The 11,006-nt window shown below is 43.0% G+C and overlaps 1 protein-coding gene across 2 annotated transcripts in view; it reads right to left on the bottom strand.

Annotated features, from left to right (window-relative positions):
• Nucleotides 1-1,222: 1,222 nt before the first annotated feature.
• The window catches only part of igsf9a (immunoglobulin superfamily, member 9a), a 42,263-nt gene continuing 32,479 nt past the window's right edge, over nucleotides 1,223-11,006 (bottom strand). Inside the window, exons 17-22 of one of the 2 annotated variants that reach the window (XM_010893918.4) lie at nucleotides 8,084-8,254; nucleotides 7,679-7,715; nucleotides 4,829-7,423; nucleotides 4,406-4,506; nucleotides 3,865-4,025; nucleotides 1,223-3,648 (exon numbers count right to left, since the gene is read on the bottom strand). In XM_010893918.4, coding sequence (XP_010892220.2) covers nucleotides 3,886-4,025; nucleotides 4,406-4,506; nucleotides 4,829-7,423; nucleotides 7,679-7,715; nucleotides 8,084-8,254 — 3,044 coding nt within the window. In that variant the 3' untranslated portion in view covers nucleotides 1,223-3,648; nucleotides 3,865-3,885. The remainder of the gene's footprint in view (nucleotides 3,649-3,864; nucleotides 4,026-4,405; nucleotides 4,507-4,828; nucleotides 7,424-7,678; nucleotides 7,716-8,083; nucleotides 8,255-11,006) is intronic. The other variant, XM_010893919.4, reaches the window with a different exon arrangement.

The following is an 11,006-nucleotide window of genomic DNA, read 5'->3' as shown; positions in this document are numbered from 1 at the left end:
AACATTTGCAAAGTGCAATGATTTCATAATGCATCAAGAAAGGTTCTAACAAAGATCAAAAATAGGGAACACAACACTTATTTCCCTGAATTGGCTGCCTGTTCATTTTAGAACCGATTATTAAATTGCGTTATTGATTTTTAAAGCACTTCATGCCCTTGCACCCAAATACGTCTGACATGTTTTTTTTAGATACGTGCTTTGTAGGTCACTCAGTCTATTCTGGCACTGGACTTGTAGTTGTCCCAAAGATCCGAACCAAATGCAATTTATGAGTTATGAACTCCTCCTTGACAGACTACACATTTCCTCCTTGACAGACTACACATTTCCTCCTTGACAGACTACACATTTCCTCCTTGACAGACTACACATTTCCTCCTTGACAGACTACACATTTCCTCCTTGACAGACTACACATTTCCTCCTTGACAGACTACACATTTCCTCCTTAACATACTACACATTTCCTCCTTGACAGACCAGAATCTTTCACAACAGTATTCACTGAAAATGATGTTTTTAATATATATGATGAATATATATATAAAGTTGAAAAGGAAAGTTTTGAGCATTCAATTTGCAGTGGTCTCTTAATTTTGGAAGGTTTTCTGTTCTTCACTCAAAACCATCCTTTTTGACTTTTTTGGAAAGGAAAGAAAAAGGTGCAGTTGTCTCTTATTTTTTTCTGGAGCTATATACATATAACAATAATCTACTGTTATATCTGTTAATAAACAAAAGGCCCATCTTAAAGTGAGTTAATTATTTTTTTGTGAGTTGGCGTTCGATATGTTTAGTAACAATGTAGTAAAATAGGAATGGCCTTTAGACAGACAGGCCTAACATTTGGAGGTGTTATCTGCTGCATCATGACCTGTTAATGACTCTATAATGATGTCCTCTTCCTGACTGTTAATGAGACCAATTGAATTCTTCTGCTGAAGAAAAACCAACTGCACAAAGAGCTGTGAAATTATATCAAGGAGAAAGAGAGATGATACTAATTAATCAAATGTAATGATAACAGATCCAAATTTAGCAGTCGATGTGTTAAAGTAGTAAATACGCATATACTTTGCAAGAGCCAGCAACAGTAATAAAAAAAAAAAAAAAAAGCATTAATTTAAATACTTATTTGTCATTTTTCCAGTAAAAGTACTGGCACCCTTGCACTTTCTTCAATTAATTCACATTGAAATTAACCCAAGTTTTTGGTTTCCATAATTCTTTATTTCACTGTTATATTACAGCCTAATATATCCTATATCAGAGAATATACAGACATTTCAAAATGATTGACACCCTAGACTCAATATTTTGTCGCACAGCCTTTGGCAAAAATAATGACAATCAAGCGCTTCTAGCCATCCATGACATTTAATATTGTTAGCCATTGGTTGAGCTTCCTATACCTCTGTACTGGCAGTTTGGCAGACTTGTGTGCAAACTGCTTCAGTTCTCCCAGATTGGAAGGGTACCTCCCAACTGCTGTTTTCAGATCTCCCCACAAGGTTTTCAATAGGATCTGGACTCAACATTGCTGGACATTACAGAACAGTCCAGTTTTGAACCATTCCTGCTTGCTTTTTGAAGTGTGTTTGGGGTCACTGTACCACTTTCTGACACTGAGGTTGACAAGGCTTCATATGGCTTGGTGTTCTCCTGATTTCATGATGCCATGCCCATGTTAAATGAACCCAATGCCAGAAAGCAACCCCAAAACAAGCTATGTTGATTGTGTGGAAGCTATGTTGATTGGGTGTAAGGTGCAACTTTTTTTGAAGGCATCTCTGGTTTATTTTTTTATTCCATGCTCACCACAGTACAAACACTAATCTAAAACAGGTCCTTTCCTTTATTCGAACCAGTCCAATAAATATTTTTTTTGTTGCAGGAACATGCAACTCAACACAGGTTGGTTCAAACCAAAAGTACAGTGGATAAAAAAAAGTCTACACACCCCTGTGAAAATGTCAGGTTTTTGTGATGTAAAAGAATGAGACAAAGATAAATCTTGACAGAAATCATGTCACACCTTCAAACTAATGTTAAATAGAAGTCATTACACACCTGCCGTCATTTAAAGTGACTCTGATCCATCACTTGGCATTTTCACAGGGGTGTGTAGACTTTTTATATCCACTGTACTGTAAATGAAAATCACCTGCATGAAATTACTTCTAGAAGATGCCAATAATATTGTCAGGTCTACAAGATTTTGTAAATTTCTTCGGTTTTTGTGGGTTTATTCAATTGCAAACCAAAGACATTCATATTTAGATACCAAAATATTTTTTTATTTCAAAATTATTTCTAGAAGAAATGCATTATTGAATAACATGGAATGAAGCCAATACATTGGCCACAATTGTTAAGGATACCTAGTACAGTATATCAAAATACAAAGGAATGCACTACATAGTAAATTCATTCAAAATAGGCTGAATCAAATTCTGTATAAAAACAAATACATTTTAAGTTGAACTTGCACAAAAACTTTTAAAATAGCTCTCGTTCTTACTTTTGTACTCTACCACAATGAATGTAACTTTACAAAAGCACTGTAGCAATAACAGCCATTCTTTTACTCTGTTTACATTCAGCCCAAGTATTAAAAAAAAACTAAAAATTGGCAGCGTACTGCTATTGAGAATCACATAACATATAAAACCCAAGAAGGGCAAATTAACATTTCTCTGAGAGTAATTTCTGTGTACAAATGTTTGATGAAATTAAAATGGAGGGTAAGTGGGGTGATCTGCCATTGTAAACTGATAACAGTGTGAGTACAACTCAAAAGGCATTCACACCCCTGGCATCTATCCTTTCTCACCAGACGTTGTGCTGGAAGGCAATCTAGGATGTAATTAACTCCTCTGACATGCTGCGAATTCTCATCTCTTTCCCTGACTAGGATGACTCAGAGATCGACTGATTGAAAAAATCCCAATTAGGTTTCAATCTCCAAATTAGACACGGCAAACAATATCTCACCGGTAAAGCTCACAGGTTATCAGACTCATTTTTCACATGGTTGGTGAAAAAACGGTGCTTTCACTTGTTCCAGCAACCGGGGGAACCAGCAAAACTCTCAGTCACAAACAAAAACATCTGCACTCGGGGGGGAAAAAACGAAACCACTCAGAGTACGAACATTGCATGACATCAATGAGTTTAACAAAGGAGATACATTTGAATTTTGATTAGCTACATCTTGAAATTATGTTTAGAAAAGTTATTCTTCATAGTGTGACCTACTGTAGAGGCTAACCTGATTCACCCTCTTGTACTGCAGAAGCTGGTACTCTAGTTCTGGAACCAAAATACGGAAAAGGCATGATGCCCACTTCTGGAGTCTCAATCAGGTTCTTAAAGATAAGTCCTCCTGTCCTTTCATGCCCTCTTGCATGATCCTTGGTTTTGTCATACTCATACTGCAAGTTAACAGTGTCAGCTCAGTTGTAGTTTGCCTTTTCGCAGTGCAATACAATTAGCTTACAACTGTTCTTCCGTAAGTCCAGCTGTATGATCAATCTTTCCTTGCACACCGAACCATGATGTTTGGCTGGGCAGACAAAACATTTTACATCGTTGCTGAATTGCTCTTGACGGTACACTGTTCGCCTCCTTCGGTTGAAGGCAAGTCTGTATAAGTACAAGAGTCAAATTCACTGAGATATTAGTTGTAGGAAACAGAAGACTGACAGCCACACACAAATAGATAAGAAAGCAAAAACATCGACAAAGAACCCCAGAGTGAAGAAAACTTCATTAGGTGGGAGAGGCATGGGTAAACACAGCCAATCAAATCGATCAATACTCCTGTTGACACAGTAGGACACATGGGAGTTCTTAACTGACCTTAAGGCATGGATGGAGCTGTCAGAACAGCACAGTCTCTGGCTCAGGTTCTGCGTAGTTGCTGGTCAGATGATGACCCTGCGAGTGGACTGAGTCTTTGAAGCCCTCCCCGGAATGATTCATGCTGGGAGGACACTTCTGTAGACTAACTGAAAACAAGCCTGAAGCAGAAGTTAAGAAGACGTTAAAAGATCCCTGCATGACCTATAGCAGGGTTGGAAATAAAACAAATTGAATATTTTTGGTTTTAAAATTACGCCTGGACCTAAATACAGCCTCCTTACTGGGTCCAGCCAGCTAACAATCACCAAAATGAAAGCTAGACAGGAACCAACCAAATAGTAGACTGACAGAATATTTTTAGCTGATCTTGACAGCAAGGCAATATAACCAACCCTCTGTGCAGCCTCTGTGAAAACTGAATGTGGCCCCAAGGGCAGAATGAGTTTGACACTGTTCATAAGCAACAGAGCTAGTATTATTAAACTCAGTTCTGAACATCTTTCACTCACAGAAAGTGTTATGGCAGTTGAAAAAATACCATTATATATTTCACCTCTGCCTTCAAGGTCCTGTTCTTCTGGTTGAATGGACACATCAGTTGAATCCCACTCATAATTTTCATCCACCGAGGCCTTTCTCCTGAAGCAAAACACACAAGTGAAAATATGTAATGGCTAAAGTTGAAGGATCTTTTATGTCTTTCGCTATTTATTTTGTTGCAGGTTGCTCAGTGTGAAGAGACATACACAAAAGTCCTGCGGCCAAGATAAGACATTGTTAAAAGTACCCTACATAATTGCAGTGCAAAAGTCCAAAATGCAAAACCTATCCACAGGTAAAAGAACGCAGTCCACATATATAAAATGATGTGTATTTGCTTACTATTTTCTAGTAATTCATTCATGTTAAAAAGACAGTTTAAACAAAGGGCTGTAGACATACTGAAGGGGCATAGACTTACCTTTTCAATGTGTCCATGTCCTGTAGCTGTGTCTCCAGTGTGTCCTCAGGAGGGCTGGTCTGACTTGGGGAGAGGCAGATAGACAAGCGCCCGTTGGGAGGCTCCAGACTGCCCCTGCCACTGCTCTGGCTGGCACAGCTACTGTAGCTGCCTGCCGAGTCTGGAACTCCCCGGGGATACATCCCCATCTCCGCTCCGTGCCCGTCGTCCTCCCCGTCTACCTCCGTCTTCTTCTCCTCCTGGGGTGGCTGTGGGGCGTGATGGGGTGCAGGCCAACTGTAGCCCCTGTGCAGGGAAGGAGGCGCGGTTCCTCCAACTAAGTCTGATGGTCTGGGATGCTCCCTGTTGTCCCTGGGGAGAGAGGCATTCGTCCTGGCCTCCATGCGCTGCACGGACCTCAGGGCCTCCTGGTAGGTGATGGGCCACCTTGAGGCATCTGGGAATATAGAGGCCTTTTTGCGGGGGTTGTGGGGGTTAGGGGAGGAGCTGGAAGGCACTGGGGGAGGAATGGGGAGCTGCTCCTGTCTCTCCAGCTCCATTTGTCTTAATTTCGGGATGTGCCTATGACCCTCGTATGCTTGACGGAGCTGCCGCGCAGCCGTAATGGGAGACTGGGGATCCGTGGCATTAGGAGGAAGAGGAGGTGGACAGGTGAAGGGCGGCGTCGTGTGGTGGATGTGGATCGGGGACTCAGGAGCAGAGGCCGATTCAGGTTCCCAAAACAACGAGTCCGGGCGGAAGGAGTAGGGGGAAGAGCAGTTCTCCTGGCTGAGAGAGTTGATCCAGGCATCAGGCGTCAGGAAGTCACCCTGGAACTGTCTTCTGGAGTCAAGACTCCGGCTGCGCTGGTGGAGGTGGTCCTGCCCGTTCTGACAGCCTCCTAGACTCAGGGCCTTCCTAAGCACCGGTCTGGGAGGCTGGATGGTTGTTGGTCTTTTACTCTGACTTCTGCTCATCCTGTCCCACCTGTCCTGCTCCTCTCCAGGAACTGGGCTCTTCCTATGGTCCGATGGATGGCCTCTGGCATTTTTCTCAGTCAATGGGGACTCATTGTTTGCCTGATGGGAATGTCTCTGGTGCATTGTGGGATATGAGGAAGAATCCACCGAGCCTTCCTCCTCTGGTTCATCCACACTCATTTCTACACACTCTGTGGGATTCACCGCCGTGTTTTGAGATGGCTCTTTACATGGCTGTAGTCTTGTTAACTCGATTCTCCGAGAATCAGGCACTTTGTTGTTGACAGAGGAATCTGACCTGGATGTGTGTGACATGCTGCCATTGAACGGGCACTGATTGTTCTTGTTCCATTCAGTTAACTCGGACCGATCCCTCTTCAACTCGGCTGACATGTGAGTTTTGTCATGAAGCCCAGCTTGTGTCTTGACCCTCACAGCATCTTCCCCTTCCTGCCGCTTCAGTGGATGGTGGATTGCCCTCCTCTTAGAGGGGCCGTCAGCACTCTCAGCCCCGAGGGGGTGTTGTGTGACAGCTGTCAGAGGGGAACACTGGGTGAGTGGAGGGTCACAGTGGCTCCTGGTTGGCTCAGAGGGAGTCTGATGTTCTATAACCAGGCTAGTGGCTGAGGTGAGAGGGCTGCCCTCCCAGTGAATAAAGGACAGTGAAGAAGGCATCTCAGCCTTGCTAGAGCTCCCCCTGTTGTCCTGGGAGTGACCGTGACGAGAGTGGCTGCGTGAGGAAGCGCTGTCCTGAGGTTTCCATACGGCATCACACTCATCAGTCTCTCCCCACCTCTCCTCATATTTGCCCTCTCTAATCTCATCTATATTTGTGTTTCTCTCCAGTGTGTACTTCCGCAACTCTCTTTCAAGCTGTTCTCTCTCCTGGGCCAGCTTCAAACATCTGCTCAGGTTGCCCGTCTCCCTTTCATGCTCCATCTGTAGCACCAGGGTGCTGGCAGTTGCAGGCTGGACAGCCCGCTTTAGGGAGAGGTATCCTGGGTTGCCCTCCTCCAGGCCTGACTGGGGGTACATGTCTGAGTTACAGTCTGAGTAGAGACTACTGTCGTCTGGATGCTTAGCACAACTGTCCTGACTCCCATCCAGGTAGAAGCGTCCGTGGAGGGAGAGGTGTTTGGCCATGGCCCGGACCCTTGTGGTGGGGTCGGGGTCAGTCCCACCACAGGGGGGCAGATCGACTGAAAGGACGAATGGCGGCTCCATCCTGGCACTCTTCTCAGACCGAAATGAAACAGATCTCTGGACCCCAATGGATTGTGGGAAGTCTTTCCTCAGGGATCTCATAGCATGTGAGGTGGGGATGGAAGCCTGGTTGAAAGGTTGAACCATGAAGCGACCATCAGGACCTCTGGAGATGAACTCCAGAGGGGAAGTGGGAGAGGAGTCAGTGCTAGGCAGGAGGGGGTGGCCAGGGGGATAGTTAGGAGGATGTGGGGGGCAGGAGAGCAGTTGCTGGCGCTGGTCTTGGTACTCACAATGTCTGCCGAAGGAGGAGTGGCCTGATTGAGAGGAGGAGCAGGAGGTGGTGGGGGTGGAGCCGGGGTAGTGGGGGTGGGAGTGGTTAGGGAGGAGCTTCTGTTTCAGCACACTGTCTGGACTGCTAACAGGGGACCCACTATGGAAATAAGGAGGGGTTGGAAGAAAGGTCAAGAACAGAGCATATAACATGAACCAACTCAATACGTGTTAACACACATTAGTGAAAATGCCAGTCTTGATAATCCCAACAATTTATATCTCAAGATATCTGAAGATGTCTTGATGTGTTGGTGGGCATGAAAAGTGGGTATGATTCTTCCAAATCTACATATACAATAAAGCAAATGGCAATAAGGAAGAAAAATGAATGATATTAAGGAGGAGTACTTACGTTGAGGGGGAGCTTCTATAGATGGCAGGAGGGAGGTCTGAAGGGTGGGGTGGGGGGGTGATGATTCACAATGACAGAGTCACCATGGAAAGGAAATCAATGAAAAAACTAAATTAAGCCCAATGTGAGCCCAGTCAAAGCAGACAAAAATGTTCAGAGACAGCAATGGGCTGTGCCTCAACGTTAATTACCATCACATTAATCAGCCACGATACTGAGCAATGACCCTAATTAGCAATGTAAACAACTTTAATGTATTTTACAACTAAATGGAAATGGGGTTGACAAGCATGACATCATGTCTATGCGCTGAACACTGATTTATTAAGAGTGTATTGGATGCCATATATATGCTGTATAACGGTGCTCATAGTCAATACGATTAGTTAAGTGATAATGCGTTACCATTTTTCTTTCTCCTGCGTCGCTGTGCTCTCTTTTGACCGATGATGCAGACTGTCCCTATGACCAAGATGATGACCAAACACAGGAAACCCACACCTCCCATCAATCCGGCCAATAGCGACTCTGGGACAAACTCCAGGAGGCGGGAAGTGGCAGGGTACATTTCCATCCCTGTGATATGACAATAACATCAGCATTCATAACCAAATCTTACAGCGGTCACACCAGAGCAGATTGTCTAATATACAGATTGTTAAAAGCATAAAATCAATTTCATCTGTCACGTCTGTCTTCAGTGAATCGTGAAATACTAATATTATGTTAAAAATGTAGATTGGTGGTCAAGCGGTCTGCCTCCTGTTTACACAGTGGATTGATTATGTACATGCTATGTTCACCCACCTTGAACTTTTTCTTTGCATAAAAAAATTTGATTGGAATGGATTCAATTGCATTTTCTTTTGTGTCAAATGCTCATTAAAAAATATTATAAAATGTCAACAATAAATGCAAATACCTTGGAATTTTGATGGATGGAATTTTTACAGCTAATTACTTGGTTAGAATTAGACCATGTCTGTTCTATATATATATATATATATACATACATACAGTGGGGAGAACAAGTATTTGATACACTGCCGATTTTGCAGGTTTTCCTACTTACAAAGCATGTAGAGGTCTGTAATTTCTATCATAGGTACACTTCAACTGTGAAATCCAGAAAATCACATTGTATGATTTTTAAATAATTAATTAGCATTTTATTGCATGACATAAGTATTTGATCACCTACCAACCAGTAAGAATTCCAGCTCTCACAAACCTGTTAGTTTTTCTTAGAGAAGCCCTCCTGTTCGCCACTCATTACCTGTAATAACTGCACCTGTTTGAACTCGTTACCTGTATAAAAGACACCTGTCCACACACTCAATCAAACAGACTCCAACCTCTCCACAATGGCCAAGACCAGAGAGCTGTGTAAGGACATCAGGGATAAAACTGTAGCCCATCCGGCTGGGATGGGCTACAGGACAATAGGCAAGCAGCTTGGTGAGAAGGCAACAACTGTTGGTGCAATTATTAGAAAATGGAAGAAATTCAAGATGTCAATCTCCCTTGGTCTGGGGCTCCATGCAAGATCTCACCTCGTGGGAAATCAATGATCATGAGGAAGGTGAGGATCAGCCCAGAACTACACGGCAGGACCTGGTCAATGACCTGAAGAGAGGTGGGACCACAGTCTCAAAGAAAACCATTAGTAACACACTACGCCGTCATGGATTAAAATCCTGCAGCGCACGCAAGGTCCCCCTGCTCAAGCCAGCGCATGTCCAGGCCCGTCTGAAGTTTGCCAATGAACATCTGGATGATCCAGAGGAGGAATAGGAGAAGGTCATATGATCTGATGAGACAAAAATAGAGCTTTTTGGTCTAAACTCCACTTGCCGTGTTTGGAGGAAGAAGAAGGATGAGTACAACCCCAAGAACACCATCCCAACCATGAAGCATGGAGTAGGAAACATAATTCTTTGGGGATGCTTTTCTGCAAAGGGGACATGACGACTACACCGTATTGAGGGGAGGATGGATGGGGCCATGTATCGCGAGATCTTGGCCAACAACCTCCTCTCAGTAAGAGCATTGAAGATGGGTCGTGGCTGGGTCTTCCAGCATGACAACGACCCGAAACACACAGTCAGGGCAAATAAGGAGTGGCTCCGTAAGAAGCATCTCAAGGTCCTGGAGTGGCCTAGCCAGTCTCCAGACCTGAACCCAATAGAAAATCTTTGGAGGGAGCTGAAAGTCCATATTGCCCAGCGACAGCCCCGAAACCTGAAGGATCTGGAGAAGGTCTGTATGGAGGAGTGGGCCAAAATCCCTGCTGCAGTGTGTGCAAACCTGGTCAAGAACTACAGGAAACGTATGACCTCTGTAATTGCAAACAAAGGTTTCTGTACCAAATATTAAGATCTGCTTTTCTGATGTATTAAATACTTATGTCTTGCAATAAAATGCAAATTAATTACTTAAAAATCATACAATGTGATTTTCTGGATTAAAAAAAAAATTGTCACTCACAGCAGAAGAGTATCTATGATAAAAATTACAGACTTCTACATGCTTTGTAAGTGGAAAAACCTGCTAAATCGGCAGTGTATCAAATACTTGTTCTCCCCACTGTATGTATGTACATATATATATATATATATACAGTCATGGTGGAAGAAAACCTCAAAACCCATTAAAAAAAAAAATTATACACCATGCAATTAGGCTATGGGTTGCCAAAGCGAGCACACAATGCAGGTACATTTGTACTGAGTTTTTTCAGGGGTTTGGTTAGCTAAGTTGTTGCTAGGTAACAACCGGCTAATATTCATGGGAACCTTGCATCCAAGGGATACCTGTGGCTCGAAATTGGCTCACGAAGGGCTATCAGTGGAGCTCTTGACAAATAGGCATCAAATTACTCTACAAAAAACCCACACTAACAGGTCCTTATCCTCATTAAAAATAACCTTTTAAAATGCATGACAGATGCACACAATCGTTTCTTTGACTTTTACTCATTGACAGTTTGTTTAGGTCTCATGACATTACAGAAGGCGACTGTAGCTGTGACTGTGACAGGTGGAAGTGTTTTGCCTAGTGCAATACTACTGTCACACGCAGGTATCTTTCCTTCATTGTGATTTAAAAAAAATAATAGATGTTTTACAGTTTAAAAATAAATAAAACATTTACATTTCACATCCCCAATAGGGATGTAAAAATAATGAGCTAAATGAAAAGAATGCAAACCTACAAAATATTCCAAAACATGAATCCTATATTCAACAAGACACTAACTTAATACTGCAAAAATAAACGGTTTCAAAGGAATAAATTACATTTGGGACAAATCCAACAAAACACATTA

This window comes from Esox lucius, chromosome 14 (genome assembly GCF_011004845.1).
Source record: "Esox lucius isolate fEsoLuc1 chromosome 14, fEsoLuc1.pri, whole genome shotgun sequence".
Lineage (NCBI taxonomy): Eukaryota > Metazoa > Chordata > Actinopteri > Esociformes > Esocidae > Esox > Esox lucius.
The sequence above is the reverse complement of the archived record's forward strand: the minus strand, read 5'-3'. Positions and strand labels throughout refer to the sequence as shown.